This window comes from Sapajus apella, unplaced genomic scaffold (assembly GCF_009761245.1).
Source record: "Sapajus apella isolate SASKATOON/1434 unplaced genomic scaffold, GSC_monkey_1.0 scaffold13, whole genome shotgun sequence".
In the NCBI taxonomy this organism is placed as follows: Eukaryota; Metazoa; Chordata; class Mammalia; order Primates; family Cebidae; genus Sapajus; species Sapajus apella.
In genome coordinates, this window is record NW_022436953.1 from 24774395 (window position 1) to 24800128 (window position 25734).

Consider the following 25734-nt stretch of genomic DNA (forward strand, 5'->3'; position numbering starts at 1 on the left):
TGGATGGATGGATGGGTAGGTGGATGGATGGATGGATGGATGGATGGATGGATGGGTAGGTGGATGGATGGGTAGGTGGATGGATGGATGGATGGGTAGGTGGATGGATGGATGGATGGGTAGGTGGATGGATGGATGGATGGATGGATGGATGGATGGATGGATGACTATTAAAAACTTTAGCTATAAAATGAAGCAGTTGCACTGATAAGGTCCCTTTCAGTTCGAACATACTTTCCAGGTATCTATGTGCTAGGCGGGTATTGATTCTTTCAACAAATGGTAGGATTATATGATTTCTTTTGATCCTGCAATTTAAACTTAATGAGAAACCATAGGCTGCTGGGCCTGCCCCCCTCCACAACCCTTACATATCTCACTGCTGACATCTAAGGTTTATAATCTATTCTGTCTCTCTTTCTGGAACCAAAAAGAGAGAACATAGCCTAATGCTTTAAAGGAGAAACATGGAATCATATTACCAGGCTGTACCAAAAGAGACCTCGGTGACCATCTGGCCCAATGACTGATGTGATCAATGTCATCCAGAAAGGTTAAGTGATTTGATCAAGGTCACACAGCCAGAGGCCACGCTGAGGCCAGGCACATCTCCAGCTCCCTAAGCAGTGTTCCTTCAACCACTCCAGCCTGCCCTTTGAACTCTCCCATGGTAATTAAGTCAAAAGTTCAAGATTTATGTGAGCAGCGGACATTGATGACTGCCAACTGTATTTTTATTGATGCAAAAAATTTTAAAAACACAGCCTGTTTCACCTCCTAGATTAAGTCTCTCAAACTCCCTAAAGCCCCACTAAAGCCTCTGTCTCGAGTCTATAATTAGGGCTTTTAAAAATATCACTAATCAGGACATTTGAATGCTTTGGCCCCTGACAGGGGAAAAATGTCTCAGAGCTCCCCACTATCCTGCAGTTCTTTCTCAGTTTGATATAAACTAAGAGAAAACAAATCTGACAAAACATGGAGATGTGAGTGAGGGTATGATGATGAGGGGGTATGTCTGTGGCTTTACTTGAGAAATCTCATTAAAAACTTGCTAACCAGCCAGGCATTCAATCAGAAATACATGTTGTTAAAACCAAACAAGTTAACCACATGTGAAAGGACTGAGCCCACTAGCAGACCAGTTAGCCCACGGAAATTCCCAAGATCTGCCTTCAGAAGAGACTTTTCCAATCATCAGCTGTGCCATTTGACCAAGGAGGAGACTGAGAAAGAAAAGATATTCGGTCCAACCATTAGATGCAACATCATCTCTAGTCTTCGGGATAAAAATACCAAAACCCGCTTTTTCTTTTTCTTAAGAGATAGGGTTTTGCTCTGTTGCCCAGGCTCCACTGCAGTGGTACGATCACAGCTCACTGCAGCCTTGACCTCCTGGGCTCAAGTGATCCTCCCACCTCAGCCTCCCGAGTAACTGGGACTACAGGCATGAATGAGCCACCACACCTGGCTCATTTTTTATTTTTTGTGGAGATGGGGTCTTGCTATGTTACCTAGGCTAGTCTCAAACTCCGGCGTACACACGATCCTCCTGCTTCAGCCTCCCAAGTAGCTGGGATTACAGGCGAGAGCCACTGTGCTGGCCCAAACCAACTTATTGAATGATACTTTCATTACAAAGGAAATTTCCAAAAATTTGCGAAGCCTGTGTGGGTTTCTTTTTTTGTTGATATTGTTCTTTTCAATTCCTAGAAATTTCAACACAACTAAGAAGCCTGCCATTATTAACTTAGATAGTATCTCTACCAAGTAAAAATCCTAATTAGAACAAAGGTGGCTCCAAACTGTTATCAGCGGGTTAATCAATGAAATGAGTTTGGAATCTCAGGCTAACTACCTTCATATTCCCTAGTTACTTCCAAAAAAAATAGCCTTTCTCCCTGACATGGAGTGTGGGCATCTGCAGGTCTCAACAGGAATGAAACCAAAATAGAAAATTACCTTGTCTCCCAACACTGGAGAGAAAGAACCACTTTAGCAGCAAGAGTCTTGATACAGCTGTCTCTCCCATCATTTCCCTCAAGTTCAGCAATGGACCTGAACTTTTCGTCTATCATGATCTTCTCAAAAACTAAGTCTCAAAGTTTTCAGAAACATTAACCACTGAAACGCAAGCTGGAGACAATAAAAAGCCTCTAACAAATGGGCATATGTATCTCCCTCTTTGCTGCCAGATAACCCATCAACATACCTGGTATCTAGGGAAGGCAGGTGAAGTTCTACTTTCCTATACAAACGCATAAATTCCCAACCTTTCAAAACCCTCAATCTGGACGCATTTCAAAAATTAGCATTTGAAATTGCAACTTTCTTTCTGGAGAAAATGTGTTGCACCAAGGGGCATGTGTAACAGCATTATTTCCTGGCAGCCAGGTTTGTAATGACGTCACAGGGCCGTTCCACTCGGGAAACATCTAGTGCTGGTACCGTGTGAGGTCATCAGCTAGTCAGCTGCTAACATTGGACCAGAGAATGCCCTGCACACATCTGTGATGAAGAACTCAACTTAAAAAGTCAGATCAAATTGCCCCATGGCTGGGTTTTTCAATGCATGTACAACATGATGTTATTAGATTATATATATATATATATATATATATATATATAAATTTTTTTTGAGACAGCTATCACCCAGGCTAAAGTGTGGTGGTGCAACCTCAGCTCACTGCAACCTCCACCTCCTGGGTTCAAGTGATTCTCCTGCCTCATCCTCCCAAATAGCTGGAAGTACAGGTGCCTGCCACCATGCCCGGCTAATTTTTGTATTTTTAGTAGAAAAGGGGTTTTGACCATACCGGCCAGGCTGGTCTGGAACTCCTGACCTTGTGATCCACCCGCCTCAGCTTCCCAAAGTGCTGGCATTACAGGTGTGGGCCACCATGTCCAGCCTTTACTTCTTGATTATTTTTGCCATTGCATTTGGCGCCCAAGCTTTTTGCACTCTGTACAGAATCTAAAAAGAACTCTAGCAGGCAGCTGAGCTTGACTTCTTATATTAACCACCAGATCAGTAATCTAGCTTATCAGCAGAGGGAATAACCTGTAATATGTTTTTCCAACTGGAAGATACAGAACTAAATTTTCAATGTCTCAATCCAAAAAAAAAACCTTTGAAAAGCCCAAAAATGTCACCATCAACACAGGGTCACTGGAGCATCATTTGTCAATGTCCCTACAGAAAAACATTCAAACACACCCCAGTGGCATTTCCAGACAATCAGAAGGCAGCAAAGAAACCGATCTGGACATATGGGTATTTTCCAGGTGGCTGAAAATGCAAGGAATTTGGTGCTTCTGCAATTTTCCCTATTAATCGGGTCAGCATTTGACACTTGAGGTGGCAAAAAATTGTTTTAATGGCAACGTCCCCTTTCCCGCCTTGCCAATTACCCCGGCCATGGCATTCCTCTGTCCACACAGGCCACAGCTGCTTAATCTCAGCCGCCCCAGGCTGCACCTGTGAATCAGACCAGCCTAATCACACTAACAGATGGCAGAGGCCAAGTAGCCAGCTAAAAACTGCTATCACTTTAAATAGCATCTAATGTTTCACAGGCACCAAACAGGCCCCTCCCACAGCGGTATCTCCCTGGTACAGCTAACACCAGCCCTTAATCACTGCAGAGCACCCATTTTGGGGGCAGGGTTGGTGTCATTCGAGAGCTAATTACAAAAGAACCCTGCTTGCAAGGTGAAGGCACCGCAAGTACACTGTTGGCTGGCATTCATCACATGGGCACTCTACCCCCTGGCCGTTCTCCATGGGCCCTGGGGCGTCAGAAACAGGATTCACAATGCAAAGCATCAGGCCCACAGCACAGAATCCTTCAGAACCACTCAGCCTGCCTGTTACGTAATCCATACCTTGCTGTTGCATTTTATTGCTTCACGTGGTTTCCCGGTAACCTGCTATTAGGCAGGTAGCTGACCACCAGGACAACACAGTTCCCAGGCATGCAAACCAAACCAAGCTGACACAATCTGATGTCTCAAGCCACAGTGAGGGCACCCACATGCAGTATTGCTTGAGAGCTGTAAACATCTGTACAAGCATTCTCACTGCACCCCCATCGTGACCCTACGATGCCCTCAAGCAGCAGGCCGATGACTGAAACACAGCTCTGCTTTTGCTCCCTGAGCCACAATTTTCCAAGCAATAAAGTAAGAAGAGATACTCTGTCCACCTGATCGGGTTCGTGGTGGCCTGGATGGAACCAGCAGCCAGCATAGAGGCTATCGAGGGTGGACCCTCAGCATCTCTGCCTCCAGCGCATGCCAGAGCCAATGGCCGAAAGAAACGACCAACTTGCTCCACTGTTATCAGTGCTTTTTATTAAAGAACAATAATGAAAACCTCTTTAGAAGGCTGGTACAAATCACAGAAGATACTTCCACTCACCTTATTATCCTCTGTTTTACGAACAAGACTGCTAATGGTAAGCTCCCATTCAGGGCAGAATTCAGGGCAAACCTCCGTGTGCAAATTCCAAAGCCAGTGGTTCTCAGATTTCAGTGTGAATCAGAATCACCCCCAGAGTTTCTAAGGCAGTGGGCCTGAGGAGGAGCCTAAGAAATCTGCATTTCTAGGTAGTTCTCAGGGGATGCTGACACCACTGGTCCAGGGACTTCACTTTGAGAACCACTGCCCTAAGCTTCCTCATGACAAAAAGTAAAAACTGCATCAACCAAAATATTTCCCTTTTGCCCAAGCTGCTTGGAGACTCTGGGACAAATCTAAATCTTCACTTCAGGAACTCATTTATTCCAGATACCTAACAATATCTATTTTCTCTTTTTCCTTTAAAAGCTAAAAGACAATCTTTTCAACAAACAGTGCCAAAACTATTGCACTGGACACCCACAGGCTAAAAAGTAAATTCACACACACACACCTTACACCCTTCACAAAAGTAGATTACACACATCTTAAAATAGACTACACACATAAATACAAAACACAAACTATAATACTCCGAGGAGAAAAATTTAGATGACCTTGGGTTTGTTGACGATGTTTCAGATATAACACCAAAGGCACCATCTATAAAAGAAACAACCAGACTACATAAAACTTAAAATTTTCTGCTCTGCAAGAGACCCTGTCAAGAGAATGAAAAGGCATGCCACAGGTGGGGGGTAGAAAATGTTTGCAAAAGAGATGTAATAAAGGACTGTTATCCAAAATACACAAAGAACTCTCATAACTCGACAGTAAGAAAACAAACAACCTAATTAAAACATGGGCCAACAGCCTTAATAAACATCTCACCAAAGAAGATACATAGGTGGTAATTAATCATATGAAAAGATGCTTCACATCATATGTCATCAGATAAATTTAAATTGAAACAACAAAATACCACTACACACCTATCAGAATGGCCAAAATCCAGAACACTGAGCACAGCAAATGATATGGAGTAACAGGAGCTCTCATTCATTGTTGGGGGGAATGCAAAATGGTGCAGCCACTTTGGAAGGCAGCGTGGTGGTTTCCTAGAAACCTAAGTATACTCTTACCATAAGATTATGACACGTAATCCAGCAATCGCACTCCCTCACATTTACTCCCAGTAACTGAAAACTATGTCCACACAAAAACCTGCACACAGATGTCTGTAGCAACTTTATTCACAACTGTCAAAACTTGGAAGCAACAGAGATATTCTTTTTTTTTTTTGAGACAGAGTCTCACTCTGTCACCCAGGTTGAAGTGCAGTGGCATGATCTTGGCTCACTGCAACCTCCGCCTCCTGGGTTCAAGTGATTCTCATGCCTCACCCTCCCGAGTAGCTGGGATTACAGGCATGCACCACCACACCTGGCTAACTTATGTATTTTTTGTAGAGACGAGGGTTTCGCCAGGTTGGCCAGACTGGTCTTGAATTCCTGACCTCAAGCGATCCACTGCCTCAAAAAGTGCTGGTATTATGGGTGTGAGCAACCGCGCCTGGCCGAGATATCCTTCAGTAGGTGAATGGGTAAATAAACTTTGATATATACAATGGAATACTCAGTGCTATGAACACTTGACCCATCAGGCCATGATAAAAGACATGAGGGAAACTTAAATGCATCTTACTAAGTCAAATAAGCCAATCTGTAAAGGCTACAACTGTATGATTATACACCCTAACGTCAACTATAGACTTTGGTTGATGATGGCAGTACAGGTTCATCAACTGGAACAGAGGTACCATTCTGCCGGTGATGGGGATGCCAGGACAGACTAAGCATGTGTTGGGGAAGATTATATGGGAAATCTTTGTACCTTCCTCCTTATTTTGCTATGAACCTAAAACTGCTCTAACAAACAAAAGTATTGCCAGGCGCAGTGGCCAATGCCTGTAATCCTAGCACTTCAGGAGGCTAAGGTGGGTCAATCACTTGAGGTCAGGAGTTCAAGACCAGCCTGACCAATGTGGTGAAACCCTATCTCTACTAAAAATACATAAATTAGGCCAGGCACAGTGACAAACGCCTGTAATCCCAGCACTTTGGGAGGCCGAGGTGGGCAGATCATGAGGTCAGGTGTTCAAGACCAGCCTGGCCAACATGATGAAACCCCGTCTGTACTAAAAATACAAAAATTAGCTGGGTGTGGTGGCAGGCAATTGTAGTCCCAGCACTTGGGAAGTTGAGGCAGGAGAACTGCTTGAACTCAGAACTCAGGAGGCAGAGGTTGCAGTGAGCCGAGATTGCGCCACTGCATTCTAGCCTGGGTGACGGAGCAAGACTCCATCTCGGGGCAGGGTGGGGGGGCATAAGTTAGCTGGGTGTGGTGGCACATGCCTGTAGTCCCAGCTACTAGGGAGGCTGAGGCACGAGAATGACTTGAACTGGAGTGGCAGAGGTTGAAGTGGGCCGAGATCACGTCACTGCACGCCAGCCTAGGCAACAAAGTGAGACTCCATCTCAAAATAAATAAATAAAATACTGTTATTAAAAAATTTAAGCTCTGGACTGTTTTAACAACTAATTGTCTTCTGCTACTTAGGCCTTCTTTAATTGTACTAAATTGACAGAAGTCCTTTTTAAAAAAGTCCTTTTAATAAAATGTAGAATATACCATGTAAACAGAGAGCCCCAATGCCCTATGTACAAACACTTTAGGAACATTCCAGCCATGTCATTGGAAAATGCAAGTAACGTTATATTGTATTTCCTTTATTGAATAAACATTTGCAAGCACTCACTCTTCTGAGCACTGTACAAATATGAACTCACTTAATCCTAATAACCCCAGAAGACAGTATTATTATTTCTCCCACTTAAATCAAGTAATAATACTTCCACTTTCTTGTTAAAGAAACTGAGGCACAAAAGTGAAATGAGCAAGTCAGAAGTTGTGAAGCAAGATTCAAACCCAGGCTGCTCAGCTCCAAGACGCTATGTCCTGCTCTTCTTCACCAAGTAAACGGCCTCTCCCGGGTTCATGGCCTTCATTAAGCAAATCACCCTTGCTCCCTTTTCAGTCATGGTCTGCAAAGCCAGGCACACTTCCTTTATTTCCACTCAGCATGAGGTGTGTGTTGTAGAAGGCTGGGGTTTCTCGCCCTAGGGGCGACTGACATCTTGGACTGGATGATTCTTTGTTATGAGGCTGTGCTCTGCATCCCTGGCCCCTGCCCAACTAGAAGCCACCAGCTCCCCACCCCCTCTTGTGACAACCAAATGTTGCCCAATGTGCCAGGAGAGCAGGAACAGGCAATGGCCCCAGTCACACACCCCTGGATTAAACCAAGCACAATCGGTGATTACAAAGAAAACCAAGACGTTACATGGTTCTACTATTTTTGTGTCTCTGAACAGGGAGAAGCCAAAGGGAAAAGGAAACATCAAGGAAAGAAAAGTAGTGACTGCTTTGAAAAGCCAATGACCAGTGACACGAGAAGAAAGGACAAACGAGAGAGAAGGCTGTGCAGCAACACTGGTTTATTCTCAGGTTTGAAAGTCAGGAAAGTAGACACAGCGGGGAAAGGCATGGGCCGCGGGACACAGCATGGCACGGGAGAGTCAACAAGAAGACAGGCGACAGTCAGGACTTCCCTCCACGCTCCTCTCTCAGGGACCATCGGAGCCGGGCGGTTACTTACTCTTGTTGTTACTGCTCTCACTGACAAAATCTTCTGTGCCATCGGTGTCATCCTCATCATCTCCAGATGAGATGGCATCTGTATGCAAAAGAACATATTGCATGGATGTGTTTTTGCAAAGCAAAAAGGTTGCAATTATCGACAACTGAGACCTTCTCCATAGCAAAGTTAATGACCCAGGAATCCTCACAAAGAGCCTGGGATTGTGTTTAGTTAACATCATTTTGATGGCTTAAAATTTCCCTCCATGATGACAGTTGGTCTACGTTATGATTCTCAATGTTTTCTGCTTTCACACTATTTAAACAGGCTATAAAATTGGATGTACTAGAACTGGATTTCAAGCTTCAAACAGTATTCAAGCCCCTGACAAATTTACCAATTGTGTAGTACCCAAAGACTCTTTTTCCAACATGAACCTTTCAGCATTTGGAGTCCCCTTCAAGAAAGAAATTCATTTCTAACAAAACGTAGTCCCCGTGTGGCCCTGCTCATCATCAACTAATCTTCTGAAAGCAGAACTTTAAACTCGGCCACAAAGAGGGGACGTTCTGTCCCACTCACTGCATAGAAGGAAATCAAGGAGAGAAACTCAAACTTTAATAAACAAATCAGAAATCTTGAGTATCCAAATTTCAGTCCTATCTTCTAAATGCCAAAGATGTCAGTGGTACGGAGTTGGAGTGGGGGGAGCATGCATTTACTTAAATAAAAGTGTGCTCTCTTAAGAAAAGCGTTACTTTGTGCACAAGAATTCTGTCATTCTTAATGATAGGCCCTTCTGGTGTATCAGGTCCCAAAGAAGAATTTGAAAAACTGTGAAGCTATGTGCCTAGCATCCAATTAGAGATCTCATTACCTTTGCGCTTGGCAAAAAAAAAAAAAAAAAAGTAAATCAGATAATGGTGACAGAGAAGAGAGAGCGCAGTGCTCGCAGGCCAACTCACCTGTGACATTCACCATGAAGTACCAAGTTTCACTGTCTACAGTCCTAGTGGCAGTACAAGCATAGAGGCCGGAGTCTCTAGGCGTAGCGCCCTTTATCTGCAAGTACTCCCCAATAAGCACTGTCCTATTGTTGGGCCCCAAGTGCACCCCATCCTTAGTCCAACTGATCACGGCGGCATCTTTCAACAGGCAGCGCACCTCTAGCGACTCCCCTGGCGCAGCCACGTACACTTCTGGTTGAGAGATTTGGTATTTGGTTGGTGGCTCTGCAGAAAGGTGGGAGAGAGAAGATGGAGACAGATGGGAAGGAGGGAGAGGAGAGAACGTCCAACAAAGGTCAGTGGAGGCCTGCTTATTCCCAGGAGAAGCTGTTCTTGCTTTGCAAACGGCCCCAGCAGGCATCCACCTCTCCCCAAGCCCCAGGAAGCCAGGAAGAACCAGAGGACACCCCCAGCAAATCCGTCCTGGCTTAGTTTCCACATCCTACAGCGCTTTAGAAACAAACCAAACCATAGCACAGAAGGCTATTTCACAAGAAAATGTTTAAATTGATTGCCAAAGTGTGCTTGCACCATGATACCTGCAAAAATCTGTTATTGTGGTATGTTTTATTTATAAGAATGCCGAGTTTTACACATTTGTACGTTAAGTGCAACTGTGTGTCACACACACATACGCTGTTAATTATTTATTTATGCTAGACCTGGTCTGTGCCCCAAGGCCAAGCTTCTTAAAAGGAAATGTCTCATACTCAAGGAAAACTAATGGATCCCTCTACAAGATTTTTTGCCACCCAGAGTTTCCATGAGCTCAGATTCAGATCAGTATTTTGAGGGTCTAGAGACCTAATTCTGTGCTGGGTGAGCTGAGACATGCTGTTTCCTCAGAACGATACAAGCCCGGAGGCCTTAACACCAAAACCAAAAAGAGAAAAATGCCCAGACAGCGGCAGGGTGGTCTCCACTGCACTTACAGGGGTCCTGAAATGAAGCCGCTGGGTGCTGTGTGCCCAACTCCACACGACAAAGCTGAGTCCCACCCTGCTCACAACTCCCGCCACACGCGTCCCAGCTTCTTCCGTGGGGATAGTCCTTCCTCCCTCTCTTCCCTGTCACCCACCCTCCAAGGCCCAAATCAAGCAGGGCCCTCTGTGATGGGGGTCCCTGCATCAGTCACCTCCCCCCGCCAGGTGGAAATGCAGTGGCTCCCTCTCCTTCCACCGTATGTCTGCCCGCTTCACCAGCTCACGGGATGCGCAATATTCTCATGAATGCATCCCATCTCCCCAGGGAGACACCAAGGCCCTAGAGGAAAGGTGTGGGTCTCAGGCTTCTCTGTGCCTACCCCCACTGTCCCCCCACTGACCTCATCCTGCTTGGCATACACAGGGCCATGCTGAACAAGGTCACAGTCCCCAGATATGAGCACAGGAGGGGACCACAAGAATCCAACCCACACAACCTCTCCACTGGAGCTGAGAGGAAGCCTTTGGCATTTATTAACAACAGCCGGAGCTGCTGGCTGTGGTGGCCACCCACGAGGGCCCATGAAGCGGGCTTTCGTCCCGCCAGTGAGAAGTGTGAATGGGACCCAGAGCCCCAGAACTGGAAAATCAAAGCTTCTCAGCACTGGGACAGCACCAAATCTGGGCAGGATCAAAGGCAACTGTTTTGTCTAGACACCCCTCAGAAGGACAAATCTCCCGAAGGAGATTGAAATCAAGTCAATCTCTGTTTCAGTCCCCCTGTGAAAGCAGCGAGGGCCATGTGCATCTGGGACGAGAAATCCCCCCTCACCACCACCATCAACAGCTACACGGGCAGCCCAGGGCTTCCCAAAGAGGCAGCACCAAAGGCATGTAGGCCAAGGCCCAGATGCCAACTAGCACGTGAACACACAGAGAGAATCACAGCAAAAGGAGGAAAACAGAAGCTCAATGGAACGTGGACAAACATGCCCCAAAAGCAAGCCAGGAAGGCCCAGCTGATAGGCCGGTTATGTTTCCAGTGTTTGTTTTCTCATTCGACAATTGCTTACTGCACACCTGCTACACACCAGCCTATTCTGGAAGCTCCAGAAGCAGGAAGAGACAAGATGAAGACTCTGCACTTGTTTGGAGCATCCATTATGGCAAGGATGACAGACAATAAATACAAAATCTACAAAAAACACAGTGTGCTTAAGTGTTAGGAAGGACAAAGCAAGGTGCCAGCACATACACAGTGGTGGGGGGGGCCGGTCCCTTGCCAGGACGTGGCGGATGATGGCCCGTGGGCCAGGCCAGCCACAGCTTGTTTTTGTAAACAAACCTTTATTGGAACACAGCCATACCCATTCCCTGTCTGGCGGCTGCTTTTGTGTGTCACGAGGGCAGAGTTCAGTCGTTGCAACAGAGACCCTATGGCCTGCAAGGCCCACAATATTTGCAGTCTTGCCTTTATAAAGTTTTTTAATCCCTGATGTATAAGGTGATCAGAGAGACTCCTGCAAAGAATAGGCATTTAAGCTGAGAAGTGAAGGACAACGTGAAGTTTAAAAGATGCCAGGAACTTAGCTGGAAGGCTCTCAGAGCAGGTCCCTCAAGGCTGGTTAAGTCAAAATGCAGCTCAATTGAGTGACTGATAGGAATACTTTAAACTGTGGAGACCAAATAGAAAAAAGAAAGGAAGAGAAATAGGAGTAGGAGGAGAAGCCGGCAGGGATTCAGTCTGGCCCAAATCTCAGCCCATCTCCCACTCCCAACACCCTGGAGTCACAGATTCATTCAACATGAAAACTGAAGAGGCCCCAAAGGCTACTGGCCCAACCCCTTTTACAGCTGTCTAAGACAAGGACCAGACGTCCTCTGAGTCCCAGGTCTCCAACAACTCATTGCTGAAACAGCACCCACCATGCTAGAATGAATTTACATTGCATTAGTCTGGGTCATAAAACGATCAATGTCTATTATGACAACATCACATGACCAGCAAGTCACCAAGAATGTTATGGAATGTACTTTCCTCTTAGCCAGAATTGGTCACCAGGGCAGCCGCTGAGCAGCAGCAGCAAAGCTTCCCTCCCTTACAGGGGAGGCAGCTGGGACCCACGCACCAATCTGCTCCATCCTGACCCTCAGATAAGGTGCAACCATGTCCCTGTGTCACACAGTGGAATGCTCTAAAATTGCATTAGGGAAAAATGAAAGATAAGCAAGGCATTTGCAATTGTGATGCAGAAAAATCTATCTCCTGGCAAAGGAGGAATTATGATGTATGATTTCTGTTTTTAAAGGAAAGCGTTTTCACTGAGAATCCTTTCTGTCACCTAAACTCCATAAACCCCCAAATCTTGCAGAAACTGGAGGTATCTGAGCTGCCGGACTAACACCTGCTGTTCTAGAAGGGAGAACAGAGGACAAGGAGGACCTGTGTCTTATTCGGAGCTGGACACGGGAGATGCCTAGTAAAGGGTGCTGTCCTGGACGAGAAGAGGATAAAGCCCTGAGTTCCACGCCTCTCCGTGCCTGCTTAACCTCTCAGCCTGGCGTTCCCCTCTGTTGCAGGGTAAGAGTTCCCAAATACCGGTTTATTATTGGTGAGACTCCAACAAGCCAATGAAGGCGAACCCCATCTTCAACTACATCATGTTGAGCCAGTGACTGTCACTATCACTGTTATTCTTCAAGGTGGAAGATGCTTGCCATGATTTTTTTAAGCACCATAATTTTCAGAAGATAATCACAGAACGCTTGGATTTCTTTCTTTTTTTTTTTTTTTTTAATTGAGATGGAGCCTCGCTGTTACCCAGGCTGGAGTGCAATGGCACGATCTCGGCTCACTGCAACCTCCACCACCGAAGTTCAAGCAATTCTCCTGCCTCAGCATCCCAAGTAGCTGAGACTACAAGCACGCACCACCACACCCAACCAATTTTTCTGTATTTTTATTACAGACAGGGTTTCGCTGTATTGGCCAGGCTGGTCTCAAACTCCTAATCTCAAGTGATCCACCCGCCTCGGCCTCCCAGAGTGCTGGGATTACAGGCATGAGCCACTGCACCTGGCTGGGACACTTGGATTTCTATTTCCAGATACAAAATGATTTCACATGAGTTCCATCTCAATGGACAGTTAAGATGACTTGAGGTACTAAAATGGCTTTTGTCCCAGTAAAACCAGATCAAAACTGTCATCCAGATGTCCAAGCTTCAAGGATAGTAAAATATCACCCCCAAAAATACACCAATGAGATAATGATCTTTATCCATAAAAATCAAGCCATCTGGCTTCAAAGTCTCAAACCAGTAACTGCTGTCTTGGTAAACTGAGAAAGTAAGGACTCCTCCCCACATCCCTTCAGTGTCATTTCACAAAGGGCCCATCTTGGGCATCCGCAGGGCCTTTGGTAAACATACCAGTGATATCCCTGGGTACGCAGAAGACCTCAAGCACTTGTTAGGGAGAATGCGTGAATAAACACAAGAGAGAGAAAGAGGCTAGGGAGACGCAACACACAGAGAAGGATGTAAGTAAGAAGAGAGGCAGGGGTGGGGTGGGGCCACACGCTGGGGAGGGGCCAAATGCCACACCAGTAACCTCCCAGGCCACCCAGTGGCCCCCTCAAGCCCAGCCTGCAGGGCCCAGCACACATGGCACACATGAAAGACAACCCCAGCCAGGGGGCCAAGAACACAAGCCCCTAACAGGCTCAGGGGAAGCAGCTCTGTCCCTTCCCTTGTCCTTGGGGCCACTTGCCATCCTCAGAGCTCAGCTTCTCTTCTGGGTTTGAGTGCTACAGGTGACCTGACCCACTGCCCCCTCCCTGCAAACATGTGGTCCCCTGCCCTCCACGTCCATCCCCACAGTTGTACCGACATGGCCCCATGCTGTGCGGAGCCAGGACAATCAGCGAATCCCCTCTGTGCCTGCATACACAAAGGGGCCTCCCTAACTCTGGCCACCCTCTGTGGATGGACCACCTCTCCCTGACTCCACCAGACTGTACAGCCTGCTCTGTGAAAGGGCAAAGAATTCCCCAGAAAATGTACGTAATTCCTTTGACAGTCATATGAACATTTCCTGGATTTACTTTTTTCCAGAGCTGTGGCACACTTTCACCTTTCCACTGGGAGTGCACAGCCCAACATGTCCCTCGTCTCCTGCCAAAACACAATGGGGAGAAGGTTCTAGAAGCTGCTTTGCTACGCACAAATGCTCTTTCGGAGTCTTCCACAGACAGAAAATATGTTTCCATGTATTTTTCACAACATGAATTAAAATTCAAAAGGAAGCAAGCAAGCTTCACACTAGCGTTAACTCTTTGTCACTGTTTCCTAAAACTGCTAAACAAACAAGGCACCACGTCTCCTTCTTGGGACACAGCTCAACACTAGCTTCCACTGCTGTGGCCACACCACCGTGCACAGCCCTGCTGGGTAAGGCTCAGTTGCTTCCATGTGAATTTTCTCCCAGAAGTTTCAAACACTTGGGAAGTACCAGTAGCAGGTTAGCAAGCAGTTTCTTTTTTTTTTTTTTTTTTTTTTGAGACGGAGTTTCCCTCACGTTACCCAGGCTGGAGTGCAATGGCGCGATTTCGGCTCACCGCAACCTCCGCCTCCTGGGTTCAGGCAATTCTCCTGCCTCAGCCTCCTGAGTAGCTGGGATTACAGGCACGCACCACCATGCCCAGCTAATTTTTTTTTTGTATTTTTAGTAGAGACGGGGTTTCACCATGTTGACCAGGATGGTCTCGATCTCTTGACCTCGTGATCCACCCGCCTCGGCCTCCCAAAGTGCTGGGATTACAGGCTTGAGCCACCGCGCCCGGCCAGCAGTTTCTTTTTTTTGAGATGGAGTCCCACTCTCTCATCCAGGCTGGAGTGCGATGGTACGACCTCAGCTCACTGCAACCTTCACCTCCCAGGTTCAACCAATTCTCCTGCCTCAGCCTCATGGGTAGCTATGATTATAGGTGCACACCACCACACCCGGCTAATTTTTTTGTGTACTTTAATAGTGATGGAGTTTCACCATGTAGCTCAGGCTGGTCTCAAATGCCTGAACTCAGGCAATCCACCCACCTCGATCTCCCAAAGTGAGCCACTGCGCTCAGCCACAAGCAGCTTCTTTTTAAAAAATTGACTGTTGTGATACTTAAAAAATGAAAGAGATCGGTACTTATACAGCTAACCAAAAAATAAATGGGCCAGGCGCAGCAGCTCATGCCTACAATCCGAGCACTTTGGGAGACCAAGGCAGGTGGATCACCTGAGGTTAGGAGTTCGAGACCAGCCTGACCAACGTGGTGAAACCCCATCTCTACTAAATATAAAAAATTAGCCAGATGTGGTGGCATATGGCTGTAATCCCAGGTTGGGAGGCTGAGGCAGGAGAATCACTCGAACCCGGGAGGTGAAGGTTGCAGCAAGCTGAGACCGCGCCATTGGACTCCAGCCTGGGCAACATGAGTGAAACTCCATCTCAAACAAACAAATAAATAAATAGTATGAATAACAACAGGTATCTACACGTTTCTTCTGAGTAATTCCTGCCTTGACCTGGCCTCCTTCCTTCCCTAAGAAAACTATCCTGTTATTCCTTGGGAGCTCGTAGGACCTCTGACTGGGGAGAGAAAGAAACTGAGGCAGGGGCTGCCTGACTCTCCAAGCTCCTCAGCAGATCCGGGCAGAAGTCATGACCTCTCAGTGTGATGTCATACAGATTGCCACTAGCCACAAGCTGCATGAAGGTACCTCTCTGTAAGTAAACAGAGAGAAAAAAATCCTCCAGCTACGTGAAGATAGCCCCAGGAGGGGGAAATCTTGTAAAAGTCAAAAAGACTGTGGCCTCTGTGACTTCACTGCACACAGTCAGCTGGACTTCTCGCCCGTCTCAGCGGGAGGGTTGTCTTCAGACGGTGGCAACAGCGAAGGGCTTGGAAACAGTAAGCTATTTCAGGTAACACTTTCCATTGCCAAACCAGCGATAGCAGCACTTCAGACTGTCACTTTTTATAATGTTTGCCTATAAACTTTTCCCGTGTGGTTTTTGAAATGGCGCCCAAATGCAAACAGAGAACAGATGGGAAACCTGAGTCTTGCCCCGGCCAATCACTTCACGGAGAACGGACGACAGATTTAAACTGTTAAGGAAGAAAAAAGCAGTTTCTACCAACGGCAAAGCTGACTCCATTGCTTTTCACAGATTAAGCCTTTTCTGAGGTTTCCCAGGGATGGTGTCTTTTCCACCGTCTCGATCGTCCCAGTTCCCAGGATGTGGTGGGGTCACCCTGGACACATCCCACTGAGATTTCTCCCTCCTCCAAAGTCAGGGGTGACGAATCCCTAAACATATTCCTCCAGAAAGACGAAGAAAGGGAGAAAGAGAGAAATCCCTGAACAAATTTCCCTGGAAGAAAGAGAGGGAAGAAAGAGAGGGGAAAGGAGAGGAGAGATGCGGAGAAGGAAAAGGAAAGGAGAAAAATGGAGGGAGAGGGAAGAGGAGGGAGAGAGGGAAGAGGGAGGGAATGGGAAGAAAGAGAGGGAAAGGGGAGAAGATAAAGAGGGAGGGGCAGAGAGAAGAGGCAGGGCGGGAGACACTGCCTGTCAGGGTCCTGGGCTGCAGGTACCCGCTCTTACCTGGAGTCACAGCTGGGACTCCCAGAGGCACTGTAACAGGAGCACTGGGGGAAGGGCAGTAAAATGGCCTTGGGTTCCTGGTGCCCTCCCACACCTCCTGCCACCCTGTACAGAGTAAATGTCATGGCTGTAGGGCTGCCAGTGTCTTTACAGAGGAAGCAGAGTCCAGCTGCAAATGTCGCTACATAGTCACTGCACACAAAGCACACGGCAAGTAACTGGCCGCCCCTGTCCTCCCTGGTCCGGTAGCCCCCACTGGCCCTCTTAGTCTGGAAGATGTCCTGTAGTGCCCAGGCCCAGTCCCAGTAAGAAGTCTTAACTGGTCAGTACCCAATTCTCTGTCCATAGGAACAGAAGAGAGATGTGTCACGTACATGACCCTCCTGAGCTATCTCTTACAATCTCAAACAGAGAGTCTGCACAGATAGACATCCGGCACAAACAGCACAGCTTTTTAGTAATTGATGATGTTTCTGCAAGATAGGGGTTCTGGAAGAGCCTAGCCCCCTCTTTCCTGTAGCACAGTCTGGGCCTCGATGGCATCAGAACTTATCAGCAGAAGAAAATAAAGGTAATGGAGGCCAGGTGTGGTTGGCTCACGTCTAATCCCAGCACTTTGGGAGGTCAAGGCAGGTGGATCACCTGAGGTCAGGAGTTCAAGGCCAGCCTGGCCAACATGATGAAACCCCACCTCTACTAAAAACTCAAAAAGCAGCCGGGCATGGTGGCACACGCCTGTAGTCCCAACTACTCAGAAAGCTGAGGCAGGAGAATCGCTTGAACCCGGGAGGCGGAGGTTGCAGTGATCCCAGATCGCACCACTGCATTCCAGCCTGAGTGACAGAACTAGATTCCATCCCAAAAAAATGAAAAAATTAAAATTAAAAACTAAAGGCGATAGCGTCCCACCGATGAAGTCAGAACTAACCACCTTTGTGTGCAGTGCCGTGAGGGCTGTTCACGCAGCATGGAAGACAGCCTGCTACTGTCCAGACATCCTCAAAGCCTCCCCTCTACAAGAACCTGCTTGCAGGAAGACGAAATTCCTCACATCCAACAGAGACCTTATAAGGCATAGGTACTACGTGTTCTTTAAGGGAACATGGAAGGGACAAACAGTCCACACAGCATAAAGATGAAAGTTTCTACCTCGAGAAATACTGCCAACATAAAAACAGGGGACACAAAAAAGTCAAAGCAACAAATAACAGACAGGTATGCAGGCTGAAAGGCTGCAGTCCTCTCTAACCAGTTGTCGGGGTGTCTGGTACACTCAAGTCGGGACCGAAACCTCCCTGGTCGGTAACACAGATGCAGCGACAGCAGCAAACAGCCGGCGGTAGCTGAACTTCTCCAAAAACTCCAGACTGGCTCACTGAGCAGATGGGATCATGGCTAATGTCTCCAATATGGTAACCATTAAAAATTATATATTTAGGCATACCCCTCATATCATTTGAGTCTGTCTTTGAGAAACATGGTGGATGGCTCTTCACGTTTGAAAGAAATTATGTTGCTGCCTATGAGAAAATAAAAAGGCACATAGGGTAAAGAGCCTGAGAATGCACTCACTGAACAGGAGTCGCCGTGTCTCCCAGTATCCCCACCCAAAGTGGAAACCCACACTCGTTGCTTGGCAGCATGCCTCTCGTTTGTGATCTGATGTTTTCAGCTATACTTGTATTTCCTTCTGCGGCAGTACCTGGACTTCTCCAGAAACTCCAGATTGGCTCACGTCCCTGGTGATCAGACAGGATCATGACTAATGTTTCCAATATGGTAACCATTAAAAATTATATATTTAATGTTGATGATAGTGTTCTCCAAAAAAGAAAAAAAAAATGCACAGAGGGAAAGGTTTTCTCCCTGGTCCCAATGAGGGTATTAAACTCATATTTCATGAGCGAAAAAGTCCCAATGGACCACAAGATGCAGGTATTGAATCAGTACTGTGCGCATAAATTCCTAGATATGGGCAGACCTTAGGCAAGACCTTCAAAATTGAGACTTTTGTTCCGAAAGCATTTCCGAAAGCGACAGGCCATTAGCGCCCAGGAAGTAGAAACTTGTGCTACAAGTTATGTAGAAGTCCCCGCACGCCCCGGCTCAGATGTACGATGAGGAGTCTGTGTGCCTGGCTGCCTGGCCAGCCCAGCCCGAGCCTCCCACCTTCTGAAAATACACTTGCTGGACGTAGCAGAGAGTGCCGGTACATCTTCAGCCCTTCAGGGCTCCTTGGGGCAAGCTATTCCAGGGAAATCCCTTTCATCAAAAGGCATGTGGGGGGCTCACAAGTAGGTGAAGAAGTGAACGGGATGGGATGTGCTTGGCCTTTCATGACACAATCTCAGGGTCAAGAGTGGCCTTGCAGAGTTGTCATCCTGTAAAATGAACACACTGTCATCTCCTGTCCTGAAACTGAATCATCTGGTCCCAAAATGCTTCCATACCCTGAGCCCTAATGACAGTGCTCAGCCAGAGGCAGCTCTCTTCATCTTATAAAGTAGTAAAGCATGGGTAGGCGCCTCTAATCTCAGCAACTCGGGAGGCTGAGGCAGGGGAATCACTTGAACCTGGGAGGTGGAGGTTGCAGTGAACCAAGGTCACACCACTGCACTCCAGCCTGGATGACAGAGCTAGACTCTGTCTCAAAAATAAAAATAAAAAATAAAGTAGTAAAGCACCTGTCTCATCAGACAGCCATACCCCAAGCCTCCCATGGTCCCTTAGCATTAAGCCTATGGTCTCATTTCTGTCCCTTCTCTGATGACTCTTCAAAAAAGGCATGGTGGCACAGCAGCCACCATGTGTTAAAAGTACCGACCAAGGCAAGGCATGGTGGCTCATGCCTGTAATCCCAGCACTTTGAGAGGCCAAGGCGGGTGGATCATTTGAAGTCAGGAGTTTGAGACCAGCCTGGCCAACATGGTAAAACCCCATCTCTACTAAAAACACAAAAATGAGCCAAGCCTGGTGGTGGGAGCCTATAATCCCAGCTGCTCGGGAGACTGAGGCAGAATAATTGCTTAAACCCGAGAGGCCGAAGATGCAGTGCGCCGAGATCGTGCCACTGTACTCCAGCCTGGACCACAGAGCGAGACTCTATCTCAAATATACATGTATATATTTATATATATTCCAAACCGACCTGACACTGATGCTGAAACTCTGCCACTTACAGATCGTGTGACCTTGACGCAAGTCCTCAGAGCAGGAACAATAATGAATGAAACAGGACACAGAAGGCACCTAGCACAACGCCTGGCACTTACACATCCGCCATCAGAAAGACCTTCTGGCTGAAATCCTCACTCCTGCACTAAGCAGGAAAAGAAGCAAAGCCGCCTAGCCAGGTCTTCTCAGTGTGGAAGGCCTGGCAGTGAGAGGAGGGGGCAGGGCTCCTGTTGTATTTCTCAACCCCTAACACAGAGTTGGGGGTTAATTATCTTTGGTTAGCATTCTGCTTCCTGCTGGTACATGCACATGTGGGTGTGTATGGTTCCTATGGACGGGAACATGTCAAAGAGGTCTTCTTCCCTTTCTAGGAAACTTCTTCTCTGCTGCCCCTCCTATATCCATGGATATGTCCAGAATTCCACCTCCGGCTCTTCTGGTCCTTGCCCTGCATTCCAGTCCTCGGGGTGCCTGTGGCTTTTCCCACCTCCTCCTCCCTGCAGATGCCACTCAAGTGCCTGCTTGTAGGTTCATATTTCCACCTGCCTAGGGGAGGAGACACGTTACCTGGGTGTCTGCAGAGGTCTTTTCCAAAACAAGCAAGTGACTTTCAACCTCTTCGTCCTCCACCAGCCTCTTACCGGATGAAAAGAGTCATGCAGCTGAACTGCCACCCAAGCTCCAAGTCAGCCTTGAATCCCCTCTTTTCCTCTGGCCCCTCTTCTGATCAGTCCCCACACCCCTTCACCTATTAAGCCTATCCCTGATGGAAAGCTTAGCCCTGAAAGAAAGTACGGGCAAAACTGCATCGGAAAGGCCCACTCCAGGCCTCCTCCGGCCCGCCGCAAGTCCTCTGCAATGCACCTAACCCATCACCCATGGTGCGCCCCTTGTAGCCACCGCAGACCTCCAGAGGAATCTTTTGAAAAGCACGTGTGACCTCTATGTTTTAAGAAAGGCACAGACCACTCCAAAGTCAGAATAAAACCCTAAGAACATCACATGCATTGAGACTTGGTTGCTCCAAGCCCCATATCCCTCTCTCTCTCTGACACTGTGGCCTGCCTGTGGGCACTGTTCCCTCTACCTATGAGCCCACCCTGCTACGCTGCCTGGCAGGCTCCTATTCAGCCCAGTTCCAGTAGCTCCTCTGTGAAAATTCCCGATTCCCATGGAGACGTCATGCTGCTCCCGTCTCGTCCTGTTCATCTATCTAGCACGTGCACAGCCAAAGACAGTCTGCCTCCCCAACCCACTCCACCCAAGAGACGTATGGAGAGGGACTTGAGTGGGGATTGATGCAGCGTTTCTCAGACTTTACTGTGCATAAAACCACGTGGCCAGTTTAAGACAGCTTCCTTGCTCCCACTTCCAAAGGTTCTGGGTGGGCCGGGCACAGTGCCTCACGCCTATAATCCCAGCACTTTGGGAGGCTGAGGCAGGTGGATCACTTGAGGCCAGGCGTTAGAGACCAGCCTAGCCAACACGGTGAAACCCCATCTCTACTAAAAACACAAAATTGAGGCTGGGCACAGTAGCTCAAGTCTGTAATCCCAGTACTTTGGGAGGCCAAGGCGGGCAGATCATCTGAAGTCAGGAGTTCGAGACCAGCCCGATCAACATGGAAAAAACCCTGTCTCTACTAAAAGCACAAAAAATTAGCCAGGCATGGTAGTGCATACCTATAATCCCAGCTACTCAGGAGGCTGAGGCAGGAGACTCACTTGCAAGATCATACCATTTGCACTCCAGCGTGGGCAACAAGAGTAAAACTCCATCTCAAAAAAACAAAACAAAAAAAAGATTCTCGGTCAGTAGGCCTGAGGGTGGGGGCTGACATTCTTTATTTCCCACAGGTTCTCAGGCGAGGCCCGATCCTGCTGGTCTAAGACCCACCTGCAGCAAGCTCAGCTCCAGTGTCCAGGGATGAGAGTTTGAGACCTACCTCTGCCGGCAGTGAACGTGTTGGCTTGCACAGCCTCACATTGCTGAGCCTTAGAGTCATGCTTTAGAGAAGAGAAAAACATCTCCAGGCCTGCCTGCTCCAGGCCTGTCTTGCACACCACAGGACACAACCAAAGGCTGCCTAGGAAGGCCTCTGTGTACCTATAGTGAGGGGCACGTCTGAGAGCGAGCATGCCGAAACCTGGGTGGGGGAGGGTCCCTGGCCTGCAACTCAGCCCCTGCCAGGAGGGCACTCCTGGGTTCCTGTTTACGGGCATAGCTGATGATACTAACTGACTGGCAGATTGCTTTTCCCAACCACGCAGGAGCCTCCATTCGCATTCCTCTGACTTCAAAACAGGTTTCCTTCCAAGTGAACAAATCCGTCCATCACATGTAAGTTACCTAAGTGAAGATTTCTGGAATGTTCCCAAGTGAGACTAAACATCTGAAGATTTTATGAGATTCATCGTTATCAACACCCATGTATGATGCCTGTTTGATTAATTTACAGAAGCCTGTGGCTTCTTAAAATACCATCTACTATTCACCCAACCAACACACTTGAGAGTAGCTGATATTTATATATAGGGCACAGTAACACACCACAGAATTCCCTTGAGATGAGAACCCCATCAGGGCTCCGGAGCCAGATGACTCATCCTAGCCCCACGGCATGCTGAGGATAACCCTGCAAACACCGAACCACGGGCAAGAGGCCCCACAGCTGAGCCTCACGCAGCCCACGGCCTAAGGACCTGCATTCCAGAGAGCATACTCCAAAGCCTGACTGCATTCCAGAAGCAGGTTTTCAGGGACAGTCACCTTACCACAATTGCCGTTACCTGTGGCTGCTAGAAACGGCAGCTGGGACAAGCTCACCTCCCTGATACTGACGTAAACGTTCAATAAATGATGCATACTCCAGCGGATACATTTGCCATATACATCCCTGAAAGGTCAGATCGATGTCCAAATCCCATTTGACATTTTCCCCAAGCCTATAGAGCAGGCCCTCCCACAGTACTTTCCAAATAAAGAAATACTTTTAAAGTGACCAAGGCTACAAAAGAAAAGGAAAAAAGAAAAGGGAAGGTCTAGGAGGGCAAGGCTGCCGCCTGCTTTCTCCACTCGGGACCTTTTGGGGGTATTGTTCTGCCAGTTGATTTAAAGGGCTCGGCCTTTCTCCTCTCAGCGGGACCTCGGTTCCAACACTCCTTCAGAGGCTGCAGATGTGTCCCAGGCCTGGTCCCCTCAGCAGCATCCCAGCCATTTGCAAATGAAGCGGCAGCAGCTGGAGACTGGGAAACAGATGGTTCTCCTCATTTGAATGGGTTTGATCAGGCTGCTTGAGGCCCAGCAAGTTCAGGCCTGGCCAGCACGGAAACCCATGCAGAGGCCTGAAGGCACAGAGTTGGGGCCCAGGGAGCCAGCGGCCGCAGCAGCAAGCAGCTGAATAGGAATGACCTGGCGGAGAGGTTCCCCCACGCTGCCTTCGCAGGACACATTCCCAGCTGGTTTTGCACCGCAGCACCCAAGGAAGGCAGGTCGGAGCCACAGGGATCACTTTTCTCCAGTGTTTTATAGAGAAAGGAAAAACTCTCCCTCGGGGGACCCTGAGCCAGAGGACTGAAACCCACATTAATTCAGGAAATTCCAAGTTAAGAGGGCGCCACCACAGTTAACCTTTCTTCCCTGCTACAAACTGCATATTTGCATAGAGGTAAACGCTTCAAGGAGACAAACAAACAAACTTTGAAGAGTCCCTACCTCTCACAATCCTCCAAAGCATCATCCAGACGGAAGTTTTACATCTCAGAAGGGCTGGGCGCAGCTCCCATTCACTTTGGCTTCCTGGGACAGGGCATCCCTGGTGGCGGGGGGGCACTTGGGAAGGGGGCAGAATCACCACTCTGCCCACACCTGGCCTGGTTCCCCTGGCCACCCTCCAGCCATCTCCCTGCCTCCACATTGGCCTGGAAAGAAACTCTGCCAATTAGAGGTAGTAAGAGAAAAGAGATAGGAACCAGACTGAAGTGACTCACTCACGTACGGACTGGAGGCTGCCGGGATGCCCCTGACTTGCCTCTGCGCCACACCTTCGAGGGCAAGCACCTTGCAGGAGGGGAGGAGGGGCGGCCTCGGAGCCCAGCTGCACCCATGCATCCAGCAGCCTCTGCTCCGCCTCCATCGATATCAACAGCTGAAGCCAGCAAGGGACAGCAGAGAAGCAGAGAGGCTAGGCTCTGGACAATCACCTCACTGGACAAGGGTCAACCTAGCAGGCAAAGTGGCTGGTATTGCCAAGGGTCAACCTTGCAATGCAGGTGGGTTTGCTGGGGACTCGAGGTGGGTACCACCTCTGTAAGGGGAAGAGCAGTCTCAGGTGTGGTGGCTAAACGCCTGTGATCCCAACACTCTGGGAGGCTAAGGTGGGAGGATCGCTTGAGCCCAGGAGTTCGAGACCAGCCTAGGCAACAAGTGAGAACCCATCTCTACAAAAAAATAGAAAAATCATCCTGTGCCGTAGTCCCAGCTACCCAGAAGGCTGAGGTGGGAAGATCACTTGATCCAGGTCCAGAATGCGATGAGCTGTGATTGTGCCACTGCACTCCAGCCTGGGCAACAGAGTGTGCAGGGTGAGACCCTGTTTTATTAAAAAAAAAAAAAAAGCAGCAGCAGCTTCATAGTCCCAGTCCCTGGAAACTCCTAAACCTGGGGTACATGCCTCCAGCCCATGCTTTTCCATCACAGCATCTTCACCTTTAATTGGACCTAGCCCTTCATTTTTCACTTTTTTTTTTTTTTTTTTTTTTTTTTTTTTGAGACAGAGTCTCTCTGTTGCCCAGGCTGGAGTGCAAAGGCCCGATCTTGGCTCACTGTAACCTCTGCCTCCCAGGTTCAAGCGATTCTCCTGTCTCAGCCTCCTGAGTAGCTGGAATTACAGGCACACACCACCACACCCAGCTAATTTTTGTATTTTTAGTAGAGACAGGGTTTCACCATGTTGGTCAGGCTGGTCTCAAACTCCTGACCTCAGGTGATCCAACCTTCTCGGCCTCCCAAAGTGCTGGGATTACAGGCAGGAGCCACCATGCCCAGCCCTAGTACTTCATTTTGGCAATTATTTGACAAAAGCCTGTCTCCCTCACTGAACTGTTTATTGCTTGCTATTCAGTCCCCACAGAAGCTGGGGCATAGTAGGTCTCAAAAATTATTTGGGGAACAAATGGATGAAAAAAACTCAAAGAAACCACAGCAATTACCCTGCAATCTAAAAATCGTGTTTATACCATCTTGCCTCCGCCAAGCTCTGAAAGTGGTCATTGCACTGTGAGCTGCAAATTTAAGAGGGAAATTTGCAGTGTCTCCTTCTAGTCAAGAATTCTATGGCCAGGCATGGTGGCTCATACCTATAATCCCAGGACTTCGAGAGGCTAAGTTGGGTGGATCACCTGAGGTCAAGAGTTCGAGACCAGTCTGGCCAACATGCTGAAACTCCACCTCTACTAAAAATACAAAAGTTAGCCAGGTGTGGTGGTACACGTCTGTAATCCCAGCAACTCCAGAGGCTGAGGTAGAAGAATTGCTTGAACCTGGGAGACAAAGGTTGCAGTGAGCTGAGATCGCACCACTGCACTCCAGCCTGGGCAACAGAGCAAGACTCCATCCCAGAAAAAAAAAAAAAAAAAAAAGGAATTCCACAACTTTCCTCTAAAACTCAAATCCCACTTTGAAAAGCCTGGGACCCCTGAGTGTTCTACAATCACTGTACAAGTGGCCGAGAACAAAGCTCAGCTGGCTAAACCAGCCTTGATTCACCTCCATATTCACTGGTACTGGGGTTTACTTTTTTTTTTTAATTTTTAAATACCAAACTGATCTTTGCTTGCTTTAAAAATGGTCTCCATCTTTGACAGTGGAGTATCAAAAA

General features: G+C 47.9%; 1 protein-coding gene and 1 long non-coding RNA gene across 18 annotated transcripts in view; both read right to left on the reverse strand.

The window, feature by feature from the left end:
• FGFR2 (fibroblast growth factor receptor 2) overlaps window positions 1-25734 on the reverse strand; it is a 117896-nt gene that overhangs the window by 76111 nt on the left and 16051 nt on the right. For 8 of the 17 annotated variants that reach the window (XM_032281840.1, XM_032281838.1, XM_032281839.1 and 5 more), the window contains exons 3-4: window positions 9065-9331; window positions 8118-8195 (exon numbers count right to left, since the gene is read on the reverse strand). The exons of 3 other annotated variants lie outside the window; for them this stretch is intronic. In XM_032281840.1, coding sequence (XP_032137731.1) covers window positions 8118-8195; window positions 9065-9331 — 345 coding nt within the window. The remainder of the gene's footprint in view (window positions 1-8117; window positions 8196-9064; window positions 9332-25734) is intronic. 6 more of the 17 variants (XM_032281845.1, XM_032281843.1, XM_032281844.1 and 3 more) reach the window with 1 other exon arrangement.
• LOC116554048 lies at window positions 2936-4846 on the reverse strand. Its single transcript, XR_004270027.1, has 2 exons — window positions 4411-4846; window positions 2936-4375 (listed from the first exon to the last, which is right to left on the reverse strand). It is a non-coding gene; the product is annotated as an uncharacterized LOC116554048 (long non-coding RNA).